Source organism: Uranotaenia lowii, chromosome 3 (genome assembly GCF_029784155.1).
Source record: "Uranotaenia lowii strain MFRU-FL chromosome 3, ASM2978415v1, whole genome shotgun sequence".
In the NCBI taxonomy this organism is placed as follows: Eukaryota; Metazoa; Arthropoda; class Insecta; order Diptera; family Culicidae; genus Uranotaenia; species Uranotaenia lowii.
In genome coordinates this window covers 36,781,158-36,806,157 of record NC_073693.1, presented here as the reverse complement: position 1 = coordinate 36,806,157, position 25,000 = coordinate 36,781,158, and the positions used below count along the sequence as shown (strand labels likewise).

General features: G+C 39.6%; 2 protein-coding genes across 2 annotated transcripts in view; one reads left to right on the top strand and one right to left on the bottom strand.

The window, feature by feature from the left end:
• LOC129752098 (xenotropic and polytropic retrovirus receptor 1) overlaps positions 1-3,561 on the bottom strand; it is a 28,959-nt gene extending 25,398 nt beyond the window's left edge. The window contains exon 1 of the mRNA XM_055747890.1: positions 3,409-3,561. Coding sequence (XP_055603865.1) covers positions 3,409-3,561 — 153 coding nt within the window. The remainder of the gene's footprint in view (positions 1-3,408) is intronic.
• A 72-nt stretch (positions 3,562-3,633) lies between these two features.
• On the top strand, positions 3,634-15,277 carry LOC129752097 (motile sperm domain-containing protein 2-like). Its single transcript, XM_055747889.1, has 6 exons — positions 3,634-3,667; positions 4,372-4,713; positions 4,781-5,034; positions 14,704-14,975; positions 15,037-15,070; positions 15,266-15,277. The coding sequence occupies exons 1-6, from the start codon at positions 3,634-3,636 to the stop codon at positions 15,275-15,277; spliced, it is 948 nt and encodes a 315-aa protein (XP_055603864.1).
• The last annotated feature ends 9,723 nt before the right edge of the window (positions 15,278-25,000 follow it).

Below are 25,000 nucleotides of genomic sequence, written 5' to 3'. Positions count from 1 at the left end.
CGATCTCTAAATTTTGTGGGCAGTACCCACGTGCTCTCCAACGAATTGAAGAGCCGCAAATTCGACATCGTAGCGCTGCAGGAGGTATGCTGGAAGGGTTCCACGGTACGAACGTATCCAGATGGTCGTGCCATCTAGCAGAGCTGCGGCAACACACACGAGCTTGGAACAGCTTTTATAGTGATGGGAAAGATGCAAAAGCGCGTGATCGGGTGGTGGCCGATCAACTCTCGAATGTGCCGGTTGAGAATCAAGGGCCGGTTCTTCAACATCAGCATCATCAACGTGCACAGCCCTCACCTCGGAAGTACCGGTGACGACAAAGACGAATTTTACGCGCAGCTGGAGCGTGAATACGACCGTTGCCCAAAACATGATATCAAGATCGTCAAACCGACAATTGGAAGGTTCAGTGCGCACCAGCTGACCAACGAAAACGGCCTCAAACTTATTGATTTCGCCGCCTCCAAACGAATGGCCGTACGTAGTACCTTTTTTCAGCACCGCCTCCCACACAAGTACACCTGGAGATCACCGTACCAAACGCAATCACAGATCGACCACGTTTTGATTGACAGCCGGCACTTCTCGGACATCATCGACGTCAGATCCTGTCGGGGCGCCAACATCGAGTCGGACCATTATCTGGTGATGGTGAAGATGCGCCCAAAACTTTCCGAAGTGAACAACACGCGAAACCGGCGCCCGCCTCGGTTAAATATCGCGCGACTGAAGCAACCTGAGGTCGCGGCAGACTACGCGCAGTCAGACTTGTAAACCATCGACATTTTCTCTGACAGTCGCACAGCCTGCTTTTATCAGTTTCATTGCTCGTGCCATCAAACGAATGCGACCAAACACTTGCCGAACAGTCGACTACCATCAAACGAAACGATAGTCATTCTTCTTTGTGTGATTGTCGAACGAAATTTCGTGTCTTGGTACACGAGAGCGATAATTTGATGGTCAAACGACCATCATTCCCGACAGTCTACGACATCGCCTATCTCTTTCACGCAGCAGAACTTACAGACTCAATAAACAAATGCAATCTTTTCTATTCACTCCCTCCTGTTGAAAAAAAATTCGCCACTCTGCAGCGCCGGGTGATGTTTGGATGTGTTGGTCGAACAATATGGAATGATTATTTACGCAAGAGCGATGAAAGTCAAACGACTAACCACAAAAAAGATCAACATTTCATTTGACATTTTTTTGCTCTCCGATCAAACAATTGCGCTCTCCATGATTGTCACGGACGATGTGTTGTGAATGTCTCCGAAAAAATTCAAACGATGGTGACCAAATACAAGCCTGCGCGCAATCAGTCGAAGCAGCGTTTCCGGCAGAGGGGGAGCTTGACGAAGCCCTTCTCGAGGACTGTTGGGATACCATCAAAACAGCCATCAACAGTGCTGCGGAGAACGTCATCGGTTATGTGGAGCGATCTCGACGGAACGACTGGTTCGACGAGGAGTGTAGGAGGGTGATGGACGAAGAGAATGCCGCGCGGGCGGCAGTAGTGCAAAGAGGCACCCGTCGAAATGTGGAAAATCACCGACAGCGGAAGAGGCAGCGAGTCCGACTTTTCCAGGAGAAAAAGCGCCGCCTGGAGGAGGAGGAACTCGAGGAGCTGGAGCAGCTGCATCGTTCCCAAGAAACACGAAAGTTCTATCATAAACTCAACGCATCCCGCAAAGGCTTCGTGCCGCAAGCCGAAATGTGCCGGGATAAGGACGGGGGTATCCTGACGGACAATCGTGAGGTGATCAAAAGGTGGAAGCAGCACTTCGATGAACACCTGAACGGTGCACATGCAGGAGATCAAGACGGTGGGGGAAGGTACATCGCCGGCGTAGCCAACGACGAAGAGGAGCCACTCCCAACGATGAGTGAAGTTAAGGAAGCCATTCGCCAGCTGAATAGAAACAAGTCGGCTGGGAAGGATGGCATCGCAGCTGAACTCATCAAAATGGGCCCGGACAAGTTGGCCGATTGTCTACACCGGTTAATAGTCCGGATCTGGGACATAGAACAGCTACCGGAGGAGTGGAAGGAGGGGGTAATATGCCCCATCTACAAGAAGGGCGACAAATTGGACTGTGAGAACTACCGAGCGATCACTGTCCTCAATGCCGCCTACAAAGTGTTGTCCCGAATCCTACTCCGCCGCCTCACGCCACAAGCAAACAGATTCGTGGGAAGTCATCAGGCCGGCTTCATGGAGGGACGGTCTACGACGGACCAGATATTCACATTACGGCAAATCCTCCGAAAATTCCGGGAACACCAAGTCCCTACGCACCATCTATTTATCGACTTCAAAACCGCATACGACACGATCGACCGTAACGAGCTATGGAAAATCATGGACGAGAACGGCTTTTCCGGGAAGCTGATCAGACTGATCAAGGCGACGATGGATGGAACGCAGTGCTGTGTGCGGATCTCGGGTGAATTGTCGAGTTCATTCGAATCGCGCAGGGGGCTTCGACAAGGTGATGGTCTATCCTGCATGATGTTCAACGTGGCGCTAGAAGGTGTTATTCGACGAGCGGTGGGCGAAATGCGGGGCACGATTTTCAACAGTTCCAGTCAACTTATCTGCTTTGCCGATGACATTGATATAGTCGGCAGATCATCTGCGGCGGTGGAGGAGATCTACCGCAAACTGAAACGCGAAGCAGGAAGGATTGGGTTGATGATTAATACGTCCAAGACGAAGTATATGCTGGCCTGCGGATCCGAAACCGACCGAACCCGCTTGTCCAGTAATAACAAGGTCACGATCGACGGCGACGAGCTGGAGATAGTCGAAGACTTTGTCTATCTCGGCTCACTGGTGACCGCAGACAATGACACCAGCCGTGAGATCCGGGGGCGAATTATCAGCGGAAGTCGTGCCTACTATGGACTCCACAAACAACTGCGGTCGAGAAGACTAAGCCCTCGCACGAAGTGTAACTTGTATATGACGCTTATTAGACCGGTTGTTCTCTACGGGCACGAGACATGGATATTGCTCGAGGAAGACCTGCGTACACTCGGAGTACAGGAGAACGGAGTGTGGAGGCGAAGGATGAACCACGAGCTCGCGCGACTCTACGGCGAGCCCCGTATCTAGAAGGTGGTAAAAGCTGGCCGGATACGCTGGGCGGGACTGTCCTGCAAAACAGGTGTTCGCAACGAATCCGGTAGGAATAAGACGAGCGGGGGCGCAACGAGCGAGGTGGTTAGACCAAGTGGAGCGTGATCTGGCGAACGTGGGGTACCCGAGAAATTGGAGAACGGTTGCTATGGACCGAGTGAATTTCAGGAATTATGCTCGTCAAGTTTTGTAGTGAGACGGAATACTATGTAAATAAAATAATTTAGGTGTAAAAGAATTCCGACTTGTAGCCTATTTACGACTTTCTGTTTTTCCGTGCTCTCTACTACTACTCGATAGGGTCGACAATCACCTGTCTTGTAGTTATAATTCATGTATATTTTTTCCGATTCTGCTTTGTCCTTGTATACTCCTCCGTTGTTGACCGGTGTTGCTGTGTTTTCATCTTCCATCCGCCCTAAAGATCCGGAGCTCTCCAGCGGTTGATTGAGGTTGTTTGTGAATGCTTCTTAATCTGGAGCAGCATGTTTCCCACTAATTTCGGGACGAATAATAATAGTTCGTCACTCCACTTGGAAAATATTACAGATCTTTATTTCGAATACATCACAGAATCTCTAAGGCTAATAACAGACGACAATTTAAAATTTAGTTTTATAAATAATCCACGTTAAAAAAAACACATATACACCCTATCGATGTAAACACCGCAATCAAAAGCCTCCTCTAGTCGTGGATTTCTTTGAAGATCCACTGAATGGACCGGCGACTAAGACCATATATCTAGCGTTTTTTTTTCTCTTCTCCAGAGTTAGACCAGACCACGCATTTTGAAATGTAATCTAACTAAATTTTTTTTAATGTTATCACGTACAGAAATGAGTAAACAAAAGGACGCAACCAGTAAAATTCGAAAAAAATATTCAATTCTAAAAGACGGGTAACATTAGGTGTACTTTTAATTTCTGGAACAGTCCATAAAAATTAAAGTTCTGCTTTGGAATTATAGTTTGAATCTGGATTCTTAATTACTTGTAAGGTTTTTCTTTATTCATTTTTTTTTTCAAAAAGTCAATACTCAACCCTCATATTTTGGTATTTAAAATTTCAGATTGTTTCATATAATCTCATAACCTTGTTTGGGCTAGAATTTTTTTAAACTCGAATTGGTTCTAGAGGGTCTTCTAATGTTCTGAATTGAATTTATAAAATAAAGGCATAAACATCCTGTGTAATCGAAATCAATGCTTTTTCAATTGCAGAAATTAACGAGTCCAACGTTGATGCCAAACTAATGCGATCCGGAATCATATTCCCCCGAGGGAAAGACATCGATGACAAGACGTTATTCATTTTCCGGGTTCGGCTTTACACCCGAGGTTCTTGCAACGTGAATGACATGAAGCGTACCTTCGTATACTGGCTGGAACGACTAATTCGGGAATCCAACGACGACTATCTGACGTTCATGTTCGAGCTGACTGGGGCCAAAGTCATCAACGTCGATAGGGAACTTACGAGCTACATCATTTCGACCCTCAAAGACTACTATCCTTACTCGCTCAACTACATCTTGGTGTACGATCTGCCTTGGATACTCGTCCGTAATGATATGCCACGACTAGATAAACACAATTCCGAAATTTTGCTTATTTTGTTCATTTATTTTAGCCACGTTCAGGGCTATCAAATTTCTGTTACCCGCCAAAGCCGTAGATCGATTGAAACTTATCGATAATGGTACGATCACGGATTTTATCAAGAGGGAACATATTCTGGTGGCCTGGGGTGGCGAAGACGACTATACGTTTGAATTCGTTCCGGAAGAGCGGCAGCCGAAGATGATAGAAAATAATAACTCCATCAACCACAAAAACAACAACAATAACACAAACAGCAACGACAACAACAACAACATCAGAAAGGTAAGTGAAATATCGAATGGAATAATGGTAATGATCATTAGTGGCACAGAGAACTATAGGTGAGCACATCTTGTCGAATCCTAATCAAAAATTAGTGAAAGCTTTCAAAACGCTATTCTCTTCATCAGACTTTCTTGTCTGATAGAAAAATTGACCCTAAACATTCCTTACAAATTCCCTCATCTGAAAAGCAGCAATTTAATCTCTGAAGGACATACAAGTTAAGCACAATCCTGGCAATGAATTAAAAAGATTGAAAAGTTTGATTTATAAAATCATTTGAAATGATTGTTGATAATGACATCGAAACCATAAATGGTGTCGTATGCAGTAAATTCCAAAATACTTGAACGTCTGATGGACCTAGAAATTTCTGAATATCTAAAATAAACAAACTCACAGTTATTATGATTTCGTTTTCTATTTAGGTGAATGAAATAGAGATAAGACGTTCCAAAGGCTGAAAATTGTATTTAAATCGTAATTGAAGAAATATTTTTGTGATTTCAAACCTAAAATACCTGTTTTCAAAACACAATTTGGTTAAAGTCTGTTTCGCATAGAATCTGGTCGGATAAAATAGATCATTTCTCCGCAAAGAAATAACGTACAACAAAAGTAAAAATGTCATTTTGTAGGGTTTTTATTGCACTTTAAGAAGAAAAAAAAATACATAAAAATCATTCGTCAGCTTTTCGGATGAATTTTCGATTTTTTTTGTGATACCACCTAATATTTTCTGCACAGTACTGCTGGGAACCTCATTCGTCATCTTGTTCCACCACATTTCTTTAGTTTGCCCTTAACTATTGCCCAATATTTCTCGATGGGACGAAAATCCGGACAGTTTGGTGGATTGATACTTTTTTCAACAAAATCGATCGTTTTCTGCTTATACCACTTAACGACATCCCGGCTGTAGTGGCAGCTTGCCAGGTCCGGCCAGAACTTCACCGGATCTTTGTGGGACCGAATGAATGGCAAAACCCTCTTCTGGAGACATTCTTCTCTGTAAACATTTCCATTCATTGTGTCCCCAGTGATGAAAATCTTAGTCTTCTTCCCACAACCACAGATCCCTTGCCAAATCATCAACTTACGAGCAAATTTATCTGTGAAAACAAACTTGAATCTACCCGCAACATTCCCTTTACGCTTCGCAAGGTAAAATTTGTTACCGGGTATTTGTCCAAAATCCATTTCGACGTAAATTTCGTCGTCCATCAAAATGCATCCGTTGTACTTGGTCAACACTTTCTCGTACAACTTCCTTGCCCTGGTTTTGGCAACCAGGTTTTGTTTCAGCGTCCTGTTGGGGTGTTTGCTTGCATGATACGACCGCAGCGGAGTTTCGAATTGCAATACAAAGATGAGTGAAACTAATTTTCTGAATCTTGATCTATAAATTTGTTTTCAAGATCTGATAATTTCAAATCTGTTTTTAAAAGCTTCATAAGTTCTTTAGTTTTTGAATTGATATAAATTCCCCCTCTCTCCCCCTTCCTTTTCCAGGGGGGGGGGGCTTACGAACTATACCATAGATATATTTTAAGTTTCTTAAAAACGTCACATGCCTCATTTGGCTCCATTTGTTGGATATTCGAGTTATTTCAAATAAAATATGAAAAACCCTACTTTTTCTTCCCGATTCCACCCTTAAAAAGAGGGTCTCAAATTGTTCGTACGCCAACAACCCAACTTATGAGATTTGATGCCATTTTCTAGAAATGTTCTCGATTTATGCAAAAAAAACTGGTAAGAAAGCCTTCCCATCCTCCTTGATGAAAGGTGGTCGCGGTCTTTAAAAATCATACCCGTTTTTTGGTACTCAAAAATCTTTTTATATAAAACTAGCTGACCCGGTGTGCTTTGCACACCTTTCAAAAACAAATGATATTTTCAGAAATTATTCAAGTTTTTATTGTTTTGTTGGCATTATTTTAAATCAAATTATAACATTATTCATAAGCAACCGCTATAAAATGAGATCTGCATCTGGAGTTTCGAATTGCAACACAAAGATGAACTAAAATAATTTTTCTGAATCTTGATCTATAAAATTGTGTTAAAGATCTGATAATTTTAATCTGATTCTTTAAGCTTCGCCCTGAAAAAGGAGGGTCCCAAATTAATCGTTGGCAAACAATCTAACTTATGTTTGCTTGTATGTTCTGGATTTATGCTACAAAACTGATAGGAGAGCCCCCTCTGTCTTTCCCTTCACCACCTGCTAAATGGAGGTCGTGATCTTTAATAATCATACCCATTTTTTTTCGTTCCCAAAAATCCCCTTATACCAAATATAGTTACATTGCTCAATGGGGATAAAAGTATATAAGCCGCTAAGAAATTCAATATCTTTCCTCCTGAACAAAACAAATGTATGAATAAGTGCTTTCCTTTAGTAAAAATTTCCTAAAAAGTGGTTGGTCATAGTTTCATATGCCACACGAGCTTACAAACGGAGTTATAGTGCCTTTTTAACCCCTAATTTCCCTATGTTTTGTAAATAGTCTAGAAAAAAACCTATTAAGACTTGAAAACTTTGGACAAAAATAGACCTATCTTGTGTAAATTTTCGTAAGAAATCGAATGAAGGTTGTTTGAGCTACCACACGATTCGGAAAATGGAGTTATAGCTGCTTTTACCCTCAATTCTCCTGTATTTTTCAATTTTTTCAGAAAAAAAGCATGTTCGAACTTCAAAATCTTCAACCAAATGAGACGAGTCTCGTATGGATTTTTTTCAAGAAATCAAATGGAGGCTGAGCCAAACGGTGCTTATCTTATGTGTAATTAAAGAAAACACATGTTCGGACTTCAAAATTTTGAACCAAATGGAACGTATCTTGTGTTATTTCTTCCAAGGAACCCAACGAAGCCTATTTGAGTCATTGCACGGATTGCAAAATGGAGTTATGGCTGTTTACCCTCCATTTTCTGAATTAAGTAAAAAATGTATGTTGGGAAATTGAATGAAAAAACAGCCATAACTCCCGTTTTCAATGCGTGTGATGGCTCAAATAGGGTTGGATTTCTCGGGAAAATTCTCACATGATACATACCATTTGATTAAAAAAATTTAAGTCCGAACATGCTTTTTTTCAGAAATTATTGAAAAATGTAGGGGAATTGAGGGTAAAAATAGCTATAAATCCATTTTCCGAAGCGTCCGGTGGCTCAAACAGCATTCATTGAATTCCTTGGAAAAAATCCCATAAAAAAAGTCTTATTTGGTACAAAATTTTCAAGTCCGAACATGCTTTTCCGACTGTTTGAAAAATGTAAGGCAATTGAGGGTAAAATAGCCATAATTGTTTACAATACGTGCGGTAGCTTAAAAAGGCTTCGTTGGATTCCTTGAAAAAAATATCACACAAGATTCGTTCCATTTTGTTCAAAGTTTTAAAGTCTGAACTTACTTTTTCTGAACTATTTTTAAATTGAGGGAAAAACAGCCATAACTCCATTTTCCAATCCGTGCGGTAATTCAAACAGGCTTCGTTGGATTCCTCAGAAAAAAATGCATAAGATAAGTCTCATTTGATTCAACATTGTCAAGTCCGAAAAGGCTTTTTTCTGAAATAATTGAAAAATGTAGGGGAATCGAGGGCAAAAACAGTCATAACTCCAGTTTGCAATCCGTGCGTTGACAGCCTTCTTTGGATTCCTCGGAAAAAATCACACAAGATACGTTCCATTTGATTCAAAATTTTGAAGTCCGAACATGTGTTTTCTTAACTGTTTGAAAAATGTTGGGGAATTAAGGATAAAACGGCCATAGCTCCATTTTCCGAAGCTTGCGGTGACTCAAACAGCCTTCATTGGATTTCTTGGAAAAAAATCACACATGACACGTCCCATTTGGTTGAAAATTTGGAAGGCCGAACATGCTTTTTTCTTCAATGGTCGATTACTCAGGAAAAATTACACAATATAGATCAATTTTTGTTCCAAGTTTTGAAGTCTTAGTAGATAAGTTTTTTTCTGGATTGTTTAAAAAATATAGGGAAATTAGGGGTTAAAAATGCACTATAACTCTGTTTGTAAGCTCGTGCTGCGCGTCTGAAATTATGTCCAATCGCTCCTCTCGAAATTTTCACTCAAGGAAAGTACTTTTTCATGGATTTGTTTCGAGTGAGAGGGAAGATATTGAATATCTTAGCGGTTTATACACTTTTTTCCCCATTGTGCATTGGTAGATAAGTTTTTAAGCTTTACAACAAAATTTGTATGGAGCCCCTTCCTTCCTTCCCCTCTCTACACTGTAAAACGTAAAAGTCTATATCAATTGTAGAAACATATCTTGTAATCAAGTACCCACCTTTCCATGCCATATTTGTTTCCATTTGTTGGCTTCGTTAGCATAAATTGAGAACTTATGCTAACAAAATTGTATTAGGCTCACCTCCCTCCTCTTATGTGCCTACTCACTGAAAGGAGCATGGCGTGTCAGATAATCATAGAATCATACCAAAAAGATTTTCCATGTTAAGTTTTGCCCATTTATCTGATTTAAAAAAAAAAAAAAGTTAAATGTAAGATTTCCTTTTTCCTTCCTATATTCCCAATTCTATCCTCCTACTGCAAGAAAGGCATTGTTTCACATAGAAAAATTTCTCGTATTGAAATACCATCCCATGCCAAATTTGGTTTTATTTGCGTAGTAAATTCTTGAATTATGCACAAACTTGAAAGGAAGTACCATCCCCCCTTTTGTTTCGCCTATTGAATGGAGGGGTTAGAACTTAATTTTTTCGTTTTTTTCGTACTTTTTGATGCCAATTTCTCGTATTCAAATACCCTCACATGCCAAATTTGGTTCCATTTGCTCGATCAGCTCTCCAATTATACTGAAAATTGTAAAGGAGGCCCCTCCCCCTCCTTCCTCTTTTCATCCACTTCTTTGAAAGAGTTAGGGATACCAAATATTCATAGAAGCATTTCTCGTACCCAAATACCCTTATATGCCAAAGTTGGTTCCATTTGCTGTTATAGTTCTCGAGTTATGCAGTATGAAGCTCCCCCCCCCCCCCCCCCCTCTTCACTTTCTCGCCACTGGAAGGAGGAAAGGGTCTCAGATAACCATAGAAAAATTTCTCGGATCCAAATACCCTTCCTTGCCAATTTTGGTTCCATTTGCTTGATTAGTGCTCGAGTAATGTAGAAAAAAAATGTAAGAGAGCCCCCCTCCCTTCATCCTATCTACCATTATAGAAACATTTCTCGTAAATTTGACCTGTAAGTGTATTTGAATACAAGAAATGTTTCTATGATTAGCCAGTGAGGTCGATGGAAGAAGGAGCGGGTGAGCTTCTATACAATGTTTTATACATAACTCGAGAACTTATCGAGCAAATGGAACCAAGTTTGGCATGGGAGGGTATTTGAATACGAAAAATAATTGTACGATGAATTGAGGCCATTCATTTCTTGAAGTTGGAGCTCAGGATTGATGATACAGGAAGGGAGGAGAAGGGCTTCCATACATTTTTTTACATATCTCAAGAATTTATTCAGTTGCAAATAAGACTTGTATTTTGTATGTTTGTATAGTTGTAGGTTTGTAATTTGAAAAATTTGAAATCAGAGAAAAATAGTGAAACTTTTAATAAATTTTCTCAATACATTTATTTTGATATCCTTTTTTAAAACAATCTGCGAATCTGAGATGTTCACTGCGAAACAGTGTTGATAAAAAGATAATTTTCGTAATTTTTACAAATGGTAGTTTAAAAATCATAACTTTAAGAAATCTTTAAAGAACTAACCGATATAAACTTCATTTCACAAATGAGAATTGAACACACATTTTCGTAGAAGAATATGTAAAAAAAAATCTTCAAGTTATCCAAAATATTTTTACTAGTCATCTTCATATCAGCGTAAGACCCTCACCAAAATTTTAATGATTTTTCTGAAGTATTTTGCTGAATCGTTGTTTGAAAGTATTGAATTATTATTAGTTTTTGTTCCAATTCTTCATTTTTTAAATACAAATTTAATTCTAAATAAGATCATCAAAATCATATTCTTCTTCTTCTTTCTACTTGAACATGCTTATGCAGCATCGATGATCTGCCAGCAGTTCTGGATTAAGGGCCAGTAACTTAGACTATATGCCCAAATTGAAGGTTTTGGAACTTCATTTTATTTGTTTTTTTTCTTGAATTTCAAGCTCTCATACCAGATTTTTAATTTTATTGTAACGGAATCCAAAGAAATAGTAGCTAATTTGCAAGGAATAATTTATAAAAAAAAAGTTAAAAGTCTCATTTTTTATTCATGCTCTCAATATTTCCAGGGCTAGAAGCGACCATGCGGTAAAAAAGTAGGGCAAAATAGTTACTTTGAAGTGAAATTAGGGTAAAATTAGTGACCCGGTCAAGATAAAAACTAACTAAAAAATGACATTGAAAGCTAAAATAAAACGCTTTACATACAATTCTGTTAATCGAAAAACGTTTTCTGGACTAAAGAGGAACATTTTAAATGATCTTAGATAATTTAAGAATAGCGACCGCAGAATCCGAAAGTTTTAAAGAAACAATGGGAGGGAACCAAAAGATCGTACTGTAAAGACTAGGACAACTTAGCCCGACAAAAACTTCGAGTTTATCCATTTTCTTTGAAAAAAAACCCACAAATTTTGAAAATTATATTGAAAAAAGTTAACCATTCGAAATAAATTTACAGAAACCCAAATTTTCAACAAAATTGTGACATGTGAGAGATCTAAAAATGCGAATGAAAAACCAGCACATGTTTAACGAAAAGTTTAAAGAATTTACTTGAAATTGAGTTAAGATTTACATTTATCGAAATTTCATTTCATGAAAAAGTAACGAAATTAAAAATTGGGAGGACCTCATGAAAAAGTGACAAAACAATGATGGATGTTTGAAAAAAGATAAAGGACAAAATGTTGACAAAAGATTGACAATGACTTAAAGAAGCTTAGCGAAAAAATTGACTTAAGATGATACTAACACAAAAAAGGCTAAATAATTTTACGAGACTAATCTTCAAGGTAGAATATAATTTTTCAAATTTAAAACTAACTCAAAGAGAATTTACTCACAAAAATGGAACATTTCCTAAGAGATTCCCTGCAGACTTTATTGCATGATCCACATATCAATCATTAGAAAGATTTACTAGAAAAAAATGATGTTTAAAAAGGAATAACAAAAAATATTCATAAATGATTTAACACGACAATTTCTTTAAAAAATAAACAGATCCATAAACAGATCTCAATTTAGGTCGTGTGAATTCCCACAGGCCTCGAAAGGAAAGAAAAGGAACCCGTCAAATAATAAACGAATAACCTAATTATAAAATAACTAATAAATACCACTAACGTTTTTAATGAGTAGAAAAAGTTTTAAAAAAAAGCTCAGTTGTAAGGAAATTATATACAAAATAGTGACTTTAGGGACCGAATTTCAAAAAAAGTAACTTCTAAGTGACCAGCCTAAAAATAGTGACAAAGTTACTAAAAAGTGACCAACTTCTAGCCCTGTATTTCCAAACTTTTTGTATAATGTTTGAATTAAATCATAGAATAGTGAATAAATAGTTAATTTCTGAAAGTTAATACTATTTCAATATTTCAGTAAAAAGTCATAATCAATTGGAGTTGAAATAACTAAACATTCAGATTCAGAGTGGATTTTTAACCCAAGTTATTAAACTGGATTTCTACTCAAAATTTTAAATATTATTGTGTAGATGAGCTAAAAACAGTATCGGCGATATTGGTGTCAATTCTGAAATCCAGCAGTATTGGTCAAAAATAAGAAAAATGTCTTCCGAATGTTTAACTTGAGCTTTAAAAACTGATTTTGAAAATAAATTTCTGAACCCAATTTGTTATCAGATTTTATCCATCACCTCTAGTTTCAGAAGTATTATTTTAAGTATTTTTAGAAAAATGAATAGATATCGATTAGTGCACCCAAAATAATCTGCACGTATGAAAAACTACATATTTTTTATCCAATTGATTTTCACGTAGATGCTACGAAATCGTTATAATTGAAACGCTCCCTATAAGAATTTGTGCTTCATGGAACGCACCAACATTTTATGTGAATTTTTTGTCAATTCAATGCGGCTTGCTTTTGAAAGCCACGAGGAATGTATTCAATATTCGAATTAAAGTAAGGGTATTTTTTTCTTCCTGTTTTTGTTATTTTTCATAATGATTAAAAAAACTAAATTTTGTTGTGGATAAACTTTATTTTACTATCATCGCACATCTTTAACACTAAACTTTTTAGGTAAAAAACACTTTGTTTTGGACATCCTACAACGCATCCTGACTATTTGGTGAACATTAACAAAAAAAATTAAATCTACAGCAAAAGTTTTAACGAAGTTAGTCAGAAAAAAACATTTTCGTTGAATATCCAAAAAGCGAAAAAAAAGCTCATCAGCATTTAAGATAACTTATCAGACTAGTGATATGTTGTTTGATGACAGAGATGCGCACGATATTAAATTGCAACTTGTTTGCCAATACATCATACTGAGGGGTGAGCCCATACTTTTGATCGATAACTTAAGTAGCTATTTCATCTGTTTTGAAATTTATGAAAAAATATTCAAATGCAACTCAATTTTTTTTAATTCGGTGCACCCAACCCTGAACTGATCGGGTTGGAATATAAAGTGCGATTTTTTGGAAATTTTCCGACTTTAAGCGAAGCTTAAGTCATATTAAGTTAACATATACATTTTTCCAAAAATATACGGAGAAGGTTTGGTCATCGACTTTAGAATGAGATCAAAAGAAATGTAATATGTCATCAAGGGTGGGTCACATCAAATTGCATCACGGAAAACGCTGTAGAAATTTAATTTTTAGGAATTATATTTTCAGCTTTCGCTTATGATCAGATAAGAGTGTATAGATCACGTTGGCCATGCTTTACTGTCAATTTTTCGTAAATTTGTAATACTGTCGTCGAACGAAAAATAGCGTCGTGAATTAATCCTGCGCACTCATTTTGAATGCGGAGTTGTCACATCGAGACATCGGTAAGATGCTGGGAATCGTCCAATCCACGGTCAGCAGAGTACTAAAACGATACTTCGAGAACCTAACCATTGACCGGAAGGTGAAAAATGGCTGAAATGAATGCTCCCTCAGTGAAAAAGATCACAAGCGCGTAGTTAAGTAGTTTAGACGAAATCCGAAAAGTTCAGTCCGGAATGTCGCCAAAAAGCTGAATGTGTCAAGTTCATTCGTCTAGCGGACCAAGCAGCGGAAGGGCCTGCGTACATACAAGGTTCAGAAGGCTCCTAACCGCGACTAAAGGCTAAACATTTTGGGGAAAACGCGAGCCCGGAAGCTGTACACCAAAATACTGACGATGCCGCATTGACTGGTAATGGACGACGAAACCTACGTCAAACCGGACTTTCGAGCTGCCGGGCCTGTTGTTCTTCACCACAGAGGACAAATTCAGCGTTCCGGAGGAGATTCGCAAGCAGAAATTATCCAAGTTTGCCAAAAAGTACATGGTGTGGCAAGCGATGCGTGACTACCGGCACTAATTCATCTATTTTCTGAAATTTATTTTTAAATATATATTATTAAAATTTCACTTTGAATCTATCATTTTTTTCATTTTGATTTCTTATTTTTCTTTTTCATTTCAGCATGTCCGTTCAATTCGCGAGGGGAACAATTGCTTGCACTCACATTATGCAACAACACGGCTGAGAGATGCAACGAAGATGAAAAGTGTCCAAAGCGATAACGATCTCAGCCTTTTTTCATGCGACACTCACGTCACACATTCCTCTTTTCCGAGGCGTATTAACCTTTGTCCATTTCACGCCTCATGCGTAGATATAGTGAATGAACTCATACGAACTGGTGCATTGATGACATCTCACCACGCATTAAACTTGGGATCATCCATGTATTTGTAAATAATCCTTCTGTTTATTATTAGTTATGTTTTTAATTATTTTTCTTTTTATTTTTAGCGTAAATCCAAGATTACCAACGGTACCAAAAGCGGTGAGTATTTTTTGTTGATGAAACGTTTCGCAACATTCGATACTTTCTTGATTTTTTTTATTACAATTGAACATTTTCATTCAATTGGACATTTCATTAACCGGCCTGTTTCACGAAATCAGAACTTCAGGGTGAGGCTTCGATCAGTGCTTTTTTCGGATTTTTTTTAATTGTATGTTTTTTATTTTGCTGCAGTCGATGTTATGAGTTTTGATCATCAGGACGAAGGTCAGCTCCAAAGAAGACTCCTCCTCCTTCTACCGGATTGGTCTGCAAGCTCATACGAACTCGTCCCCTTTTTTGCTACGACAAGGGATGAATAAGGGACCGTACTTCGCGTTATAACCGTCAGCCGCTCAGGACTGACGGAAATTCCGTTTGTACACCCTCTGACCCACTTGATAAGACGGACCGAATTTCTTGTGACGCAATTTGTAAGTCTTCACATGTTTTTCAAGACTTTTCTTCAAAATCGGCTCCACAATATTGTGTACACCTTTTGATTCATATCACGACGCAACCCATCACGCTGTTCAACGGTATATTCCCTTTCGTCCCTTTCTAATTTGTGTTCTTCACCTTTAAAAATCTTCTCGTGTCCATAAAGTATCCGATAAGGTGACATACCAGTTGAAGCGTGATGAGTCGTGTTGAGATATTCCTCAACTTCAGCTATCTGGGAATCCCACAATCGCTCGTTATCCTGCATGTACGACCTCAGACAGGCGTTGATGGTACGGTTAACCGGTTCCACCGGATTAGCCTGACTGTGGTACCTTGCATTCGGCCAGTGGCGGATTCTTCGACGCTCGAATAGCTTGCCAAATTCCAAACGTTGTGGCTTTATCACTTATCAACACCTCAGGTGTCCCAAAGCGCCAGAGCCAGCAATCCTCTACAATTTTGCACACCTGTTTACTCTCGATCCTCCTAACCGGAATAAGAATGGTCCATCATTTGGAGAATAAATCCTTCAAGACCAACAAATGGGCATTCTCATTCCGGCTACGGGACTAATTTTGAATAAAGTCGATGGCAAGGACTTGAACAGGTTTGCTGCTCAACCTTTGGTTTCCCATTGGCGGTAAGGTTGGCAAATTTGACGGTTTAATTTGTTTTCGCATACTGCACGCTCGAACATACTTCCGGGTTTGGGCTGCCATCTGTGGCCAATAGTAGCGTATTTTCAATTTGGCAACCGTTTTCTCGAATCCTGGGTGTAATGCTTTATCATGCTCCTGTTTCAGCAACTCCAGTCTAAGCTCTGCTGGCACGCACAATTTCCACTCGTAGGTGTAGTCCATATTGTCCATGGGGGAAGCGACGAACCTATATAACATAACCTCTATTTTGAAATCCGGGAAATTTTCGAAGTCCTTTCCAACATTATTGAACAGCTTTGGATACCATTCCTGCTCAGTCGTGTCGATGCTTTCTACAGCCCTTGAAATGGCATCCGGAACCACGTTTTTGGATCCTTTTCTGTGCCGTATAACCATGTAATACTGCTGTAGAAGCATGCTCCAGCGACTAGGTTTGGAAGACGGTTTCCATTAGCTGTTCATAATGAAGGAAATAGCTGACGAGTCCGTTATAAGTGTGAATCGTGTTCCTTCTATACGTATGGCCGGAACTTCTCAATAGCTTCCAAAGTAGCTGCCCTTCTTTTTCAGCGGCTTTCCATGACCTTTGGGTCATGGTCAATTTCCGAGGAAAGTAAGCGACAACATGCTCCTTTCCATCATTTTCCTGAGTCGGATCCCCAGCCAAAGCAGTGTCGCTCGTGGCGGTCTGGATCGTGAAAGGTTTCTGGAAATCTGGGTTTGCTAGTATCGATCGGCGCTATTATAAATTTTTCCTTGAGGACCGAGAAAGCTTGGTCCGCGTCTGGATTACCTTAGGTATTGTCCTTTAGTAAAACCATCAGTGGCGCAGTCTTTTCACTGAAATTATCAATTAGCTTCGATAATAGTTAACCATTCCCAAAAACCGTCTCAACGATCTGACCGACGTGGGTTGCACAAAGTTTACAATAGCTACAATTCTGGATTAGGACGGAATCCCTTTTCAGATAAGATGAAACCCAGGTATAGAAGTTCTGAAAGAGCAAATTTGGATTTCTCCAAATTGGTGGACAGTTTGGCAGCTTTGAGTCGTCTGGCTACTTCCTCTAATATCCGGAGGTGCTCCTCAAATGTGTTGCTTACAATGACGATGTCGTCAAAGAAAATAAACACATTTGGTTCCAGTTCACCATACCCCAACACCTGATCCATGAGACCCGATAACCCAGCGGCACTATTAACTAATCCCATTCCAAGCCTGGTAAACTGGAACAATACTCTCCTAAACACCCGGAAAGCCGTGTACTTTCGCGAGTTTGGATCCTGTGCAGACCTGTCCGGAAGTCTGCAACCTGGAAGCAACTCCGGTGAGCTACCCGATCTCGAACCACCGGGGAACCATGCGCTACCAGACTGGCCCGTCTGCTGGCCGACTGGCCGACTGACTGACTCGCTGCATGCTTGTGATAAATGACGTGGTATTGGGTTAATCCATTCACACAGACCCAACGGTATTTGCCAAACTGCCTTGGAAAGGTCAATAGCGCTCAAATACTTGGCTGGACCCAACCTGCTAAGGATACTGTCTTGATGTGGAAGTGGGCAGGCACACAGGTGTCGATACACATCCCAACCTTAAGTTTCCCTTCCTTCGAGTCTGAGCTTTCTTCCTTTTCCACAACCGGAATTATTAACATAGCCCAATCACTGTGCGATTGTTCGACCACCCCCGCATCGATCCACTTGTTCAATTCATCATCTACTGCTTTTTGAACCTCAGGCGACCATGGACAAGGATTCATCCGAATTGGTGGCGCGTCCTTAAATTCCTCGGTGAACTCAATCGAATGAGTCATGAGCGGTGTCGCATCAAGCCTTTCTCCTTCTTTGTAAACTTTAAACTTTTTCTTCACTACCTCTAATCTATGTTTTTCAATTGGTGACAATAATTCTTCATTATCTACTTCCGGTTCTAAATATTCTTCGCACCCGATCTCCTCTATCCTACTAACCGACGGTTCTATTCTAAACGACTTCCAAAAATTCATTCCTAGAACTAAACGACGACTAAGGTTTCACCGTTGAACATCGTAGGCAGATTAACGATTCCTGTAACGTTCAGGGCATAAAACCGTCATTTATGCCTCACAATCTAACAACCCAACAGCCTGAACTCCTATCACGTCCACCCTCGCAAACGGGCGGTTGTCACCTTCTACGCGAATGATAAGCTCGCCTATTTCTGCCTGATAGGGAACGAAAATAGTTTGAGGATTTTTAGAGAACGTTCGGCGACCTCTTACGCCGACGTGCACAATTTTTCTCTTTCCATTAAGCAGGCCTCATAGTGGAGGTTCTTCTCTCTGCAATTGAAACAAACACTTCGATCCGGTACCCGATAATTTGCTATTCTAACTTTCAATGATGTCCTGCTATTACCGTTGGATACCTGCTGTTTTTGAGAAGAATACCATTCAATTTCATGCAGACCCTGTCTGGGAGCTTCGTCCATGTTCTTGTACGTGAAACGAGTTTTCTACTTCGTTCACCGAATCGAGTTTTCTGCCCCAAACCCTGAGCGAATGCAATGTCCTAACCCCTTTCACGACTAACGAGTTTTTTTAATACACTCGATGGTTCCGGAACATGATTTGGAAGATCCTTTTTTCCGTTGGGGGATCGGTCATCCTTCCGAAAATCTCCATCAACGCGTTGTAAAAATCCTGGAATCTTTCACTTCTTTTCTGCCGCCTGTTCACTGCTTGCTGTTCATAGTTGAAGTTCGTTTCTGGAGGTTGGAACTCCAACTTCAACTCCGCCACTAGTTCATTCCATCTTCTAAATTGCCTGTTTTTCTTCCCTTCAATGAACCAGGACCTAGCATCCCAAGCAACCAAAAGTCCCAAGTCTATTTAAACGCTTGCCTCCAAAGTTCGAATTTTGCGGAACAAAGGTTCCAAAGTGAATTGGTACCGGAAAAAAGTTCCTCGAATAGCCTTCCCTGGACTTGAAGTTCCAAGAAGTTCCTCAAATAGCCTATTTCGTGACATGTCAATTGCATGAATTCAGTATAAAAGTTACAAATTGGGTATCAAATAGCCTTCCATGGACTTGATATTCCAAGAAATTCCTTATATTTCCTTATATTGAAATCTCAACTCAGAACAACTTAAAGCTAACTCATAAAATATTATTTTTGAAAAGAGTAAAAAAATTCGTCCTACTGTATTTACTTACCACAATGCTTAAAAATTAGAAACATGAAATTCCAATTTTTTAAACCGATATTGATTTAACGGATGTTTGATTTATATGCCATTTCGTAATGTTTCTGAGTAATAATTAACATGCGTCTTAGCTGCTGGCCGCTGGCATCCCTTGCAGGTATTCTAGGAAAGCTTATTACCACTTCGTATTTTAGCTGCTGGTAATGCAATATCTAGGCGTGGCGTCGTGTTAGCGTGTTTGGCTGTCATCTCGAAGGGTCGCTGTTCAAATCTGGTATCAGGACAAATTTTTTTCATTAGGTTGATTGATTGCTTGAGTATAAAGCAAATAAAACAAATGTGTAGCAGAACTGGCGCGCGTGCCGGCATGTATCGAACGAAGTCAAAAACGAAGCAATGAAGTCATGAGTCAGGAATGAAGATGGATGCCGAGAAACCGGCAGCACCACATGGGCTGGTGGTTACCGAAGTAAGAGGGGAGAGGAGAATTATTTTTTGGTTTTGCAAATTAAACGATTACTTGTGAGCTGAACAGCAGGTCGTTCAAGTTGCTTAAAATCGTTCGTTCGCTTCAATCGTTCCAATGTAATGGAACTTCAAAGTTTCAATAAGAACTAAAATGTTGGGCTGAATAAAACGAACTCCAGCATATTGATTATGCTTATTAAGATTCACCTTTTTAATGACACTTTTGGTTGCTTAGGAATGCTAAAAAAAACTATTTAAACGATTCATTGACTGAAAAGTACGGTTTTAACACAACTTTTTTTACATTTTCTATTATCATGATCTTATAACATTTCAAAAAGTATATCCTTATGTGCAACGTGTAGCTTCTACCTCCAGCTTTCTTGAAAAGAAATTGATTTTTTTTTCTGAGCATTCTTTAGCTGATCTACAAGCATGTTTCTCCGGATTTTTTTCTTAGACTTTGGGTAAAGGAAAACTGAAGTGTTGTTGCTGAATATTGTCTGAAAAATAAATTTGAGCTACATTACCAGGTTTCAAATTAACACTCTAAGGACTGTAAGGGGTAAAAATTTCAGGTATGTATGAGAGTTAATCATTAGTGTAAAATCTGCACTCCTAGAACTTGACCTGGCAAAAAGCTGGATGAAAATTAAGAGAAAAAACTGCTAAAAACAGTTGATGCATTTTAACGATTGTATTTGTGTTTATTTCACTGACTCTTCATACTTCAAAAAACACTCGATTAGTAAAATGTTTTGAAACGTTTAATGTCAAGCGGTTCTAGAGTATTAAAAATCACAATATTTCAATTTAGTACAATCATTTTTTTAGTACTAGCTGACCCGGTGTGCCTACACCTTTAAAAAAATTAAATTTGAAAAACTTATTTGTATATTGATTTAATTTTTGTAGCATCATTTTGAATTAAATGTCAACATAATTCAATAGCAACAAATGAGAGCTGCAGCTGTAGTTCTTAAATGCTTTACAAACATGATTTCATCTTTTTAACTGAAAGAGCTAGTGATATAGCTCAGTTTGCAAGTCTGTTGTCTCCTGAGCTGATGTCCGCAAGTTCAAGCCCAGAAGTAAACATCAAACACAGTTGTACCGGATTAGTTGTTCAAGAATTGTCCGCTAACTGCAACGTTGATATAAAGTCGCAAATGCCATAAGGATGGTAAAACGACTATAGTCTAAACATAAAAAAAAATTGTACGAAAACTAGATATCTAGACTTAATTTCCAGGATCTGGAATTTTTTTCTTTGTTTCATGAGGTCTTGATTTATTCGAAAATGTATGTTTTATTGGAATGGGTTCTCCACTCTATCCCTCTATCATCAAAACATGAGGGATGAATCATCCTTCGGGATTGAAAACTCCCGAGAAAAAACATCAAAACATTGTTTGTATCTTTAAAAACATCACATGCCGCAGTTGGTTCCAGGTCAAATTAATCTTACGTTAGCAACCTCTATTATAAAATGTGGCTCTTTTTGCTTAGTAAACTATCGATTTATAAAAAAAAAATTTAATGGTAAATTTTCCCTTCCTGTGTACTAACGGGGAGAAGGCCCAAGTAACACCGAAAGTTTTATAAGACTACTCAAGCGCCTTATAAAACTAAAACTTTATCTAGTAGCCTGCTATAAAACTTTATATGTTAATTGGGGGTTGGTGTCTCAAATAATTATAGAATCACTTCTTCTCGTTCTCTAACACTTTCCCATGTCAGTTTTTGTTCAATTTTCAAGATCAGTTGTGCAAAAATAAAAAAATAAATGTATGAAAGCCGATTTCATGTTGCCCAGCAAACATGAAATCGTATCAGAAATGATAACTTAAATCGTTTACAATGGTGTTGTGAATCGCAATTACAACTGCATAGTGAAAAGATCGCATAAAATGTTGTCTGAAATCAGTTTAAATCGGATATGACAGAAAGTCCGCCATGTTTGTTGATTTTGAGAAAATCATCGTCATGTTCTCTCTGCAACCGGCAGTGAATCCAGATGGCTAAAAATTATATGGGAATTGAGAAATATTGACCAATGAGAGAACTGAAGAATCTGGCAACGATTTGAAGGCTACAAGAGCAAGATCTTGCTCTCTCTTGTTTTCTTCCGATAGGTACGAATAGGATGCCGGATAACGCCCAATTGGTGTAGTTTTTGACGGTTGAGAAAGAAATGAAATTTTATGTATATTGCCTCCACTTTGGTAGGTAAATGCTGTTTTTTCATCTTTCATACGATTATTCTATAATGTATAAGGAACAGCATAAAAATATAGCTACAAAATATTTCTCGTGTTCACATACCCTCCTATCCCATATTTGGTTCCATTTGCTTGAATTGTGTTCGAGTTATGCTTCTTAAACTTGCTTATTTTAGAATGATTGTTATTGTTATCTATTAATAGTTGATATTTACCATTAGAAATAGGGTTTTCTGATGTTTATTCCAGACAAATAAGACAAGTTATGGAAGGCCTTGAACAAACTGATCAACATTTACTCAGTTGTTGCCTTCAAGCACTCTAATTCATTGAGTGCCAACGTTCGTGTCGTCTGGGTAGCCGTTTCTCGGATAAACTGAGTCGTTTTAGATCAAGCGACGGCTGTGTCATACAAAATGCGATGTCTGAGAAAAGTCGTTTTAACATCTTTATGTCATTCGGTCCTTGGGAATCGTTCTCCATCTTCTTGAGCATACCGAAATATGTTGTTCGTTGTTCGTTGCTTATGTTTTTTGTAGTCACGAGCTCACAAGGCCCGCAGCTAACCCCACTATCTCGCAGGAGGACCGTCGTGATGTTGCTGTTTTGGGTCCCGAACACCACCAGGACGTTGTTGCACTCCGCACGCCGCCCCTGACATGGAGAACAGACGCGTACGAAGCCCTCTAACTCAGTTTGCATGCGGCCAAAGCATCCACCGGGGTTGGGTACCCGATCTCCGTTAAGGTTGCTCGCACCCCAGCTAGCTCCACGGGGAGGTAGAGAATCGGAGTTGCAGACAAGAGGTGATATGACCACTACCCGAAGGTTGGGTGTATGGGGTCTCGAGTTGCACATTGTCAACCGTTCGCTAGCCTCTTGAGTATACCACATACGCCAAATCAAACTACACGTGGACTAACCACCTCGCTCGTCACGCCCCTGCCTATCGTCTGATACTTGCAGAGAAGCTGTTGTCCGGAATTCTCGCAACATGTCCTGGGCTCGCCACACAGTGATGCGAGCTCGTGGGTCAGCCTTTGCCTCCACACTTCGCTCTACTGTACGCTGCCACAGATGATTCTTAACACTCGTCGCTCGAATACTCCGACCAAGTGTACGTAGGTCCTCCTCGAGCAATATCCACGTCTCGTGCTCTTAGAGGTCAACCGATCTAATGACATGTCATACACAGGTTACACTTCATGCGAGGACTAAGTCATCTCGACCGCAATTGCTTGAAAGTAGGCACGACTTCTATTGTACTTTCCATCCATCGTAGCCTTGATCAGTTTGGTCAGCGTAGCGTCCCAGAAATAGACGTTCTCGTCCATGATTTTCCATAGCTAGTCACGGTTAATGGTGTCGTTTCGTGATGGTTTTGAAAAAAAAAAATCTAATTGATTTTACGACGTACTTGCTTATTAAAAACAATTTTTCTTCAGAAAAAATATCCAAAAAATTAATTTAAAAGTTCAAGTGATTGGAAGTGTTGGTGTTTATGTTTCAATAACTTAATTGTGATCATGATTGGAATTGAATTCAGTATTGAAATTCAGTCATGATTGAGATTCATTTATCCAAACAACAGCACTTCCTATCCATATCTGAACTTTTATGACAAGAATTTTTGTGATTATTTCTTAAGAAAAATAAATTTTAAAAAGAGAATTCTTCGATAAATCACTCAGAAAAAACTTCTTCATTTTCGTAACATATAAAAAAATAAAATTCAATCAGATCAACCCACCGCCACCGAACAGCTGATTCCAAAGAATGCTCCAGAAGTTATGCAATAGCTCTCCTCTGAGCTGTACCCACATCAGCATCAGCGTCACGTTTCACTCTCTTTAGCCGTTCGATGTCGTTTACTCACCGGCGAACTTTTGAGCCAGACACATAAAAAACCACGTGGAAGAGTGGATTAGGGTAGCTTCACAACCAAAACAGACTTCGACAGCGACGACGACGACGTACATAACGGCTATGGAAATAAATAATGAAGAGAATCAACCCCAACTCAGGGCAAGCAATAATCAAGCAAGACTGGAGGAATCCACTCTCGCTCGGGTCCAACGGGAGCAAAACAACCGGCTCCCCAGTTCAGTCGCTCGCGAACCGTTGTTGGTGGTTCTTCATCCGTTCGAAAGAAAACCACCCGAAACCGAAAGTCGGAACCGCGCGTTCAGTTTCTCTCCCTCGTGTGCCTGCCCCATAGAAGTTACTACTCCCGTTCCTCCCACCAAACAAACGACGACGATAATTCGGTCAAACGTTTGAACGAGTTCAGTGGCCTTCTCCATAAAACCATCTCCAGTTCTAAGTCCAGCTAGCTAGAGGGTGTTTAAGTAGGTTTTGTTCTGTTTTTTCTTCTGTTTGATAGACTACGCTACGTTCTCTGCGATGTGTCTTAATCGCAGCCGTTTGTTCCACGTCGCCGTTGTCTTACTTTATCGTCATCGTCGTCTCGGCTACTAAGATTCGAACGACCTCACTCCCAACCCAAGCAAAGAAAACCAGGCTACTAGGCTTTGTTTGACTATGAAATTAGCACAGGCGGGCTCATGTGCACAGTGCAGTCGGCATTCAGCCATTCGCTCTAGCCGTGACAAATCTGGTCCCATTAAGGCACGTGCCGGCCCAGAAGAGAAGGCAAAACATATTTGTTTCGAATTAGGTTCAACAAAGTGCGCGAAGGTCAGCGTTCGATACTGTCCACACAAAGCAAATGCCACGGCATGAATACCCTGTAGTCGAAAGTGTTCGTGTTGTTATTTTATGTAAATACATGTTTAATGGATTTCCAAAACGCCAAGCAGCAGCTGATGCACCTTAATCGACAAAAGTTTCCGTTCTCTTCTTGTGTTAGTTGTTCTCGAGAAGAGCCAAAAGAACACCAAACTGACAAAAGTGCAGACGCGCGGTGGATAATCAACATCATCATTTATT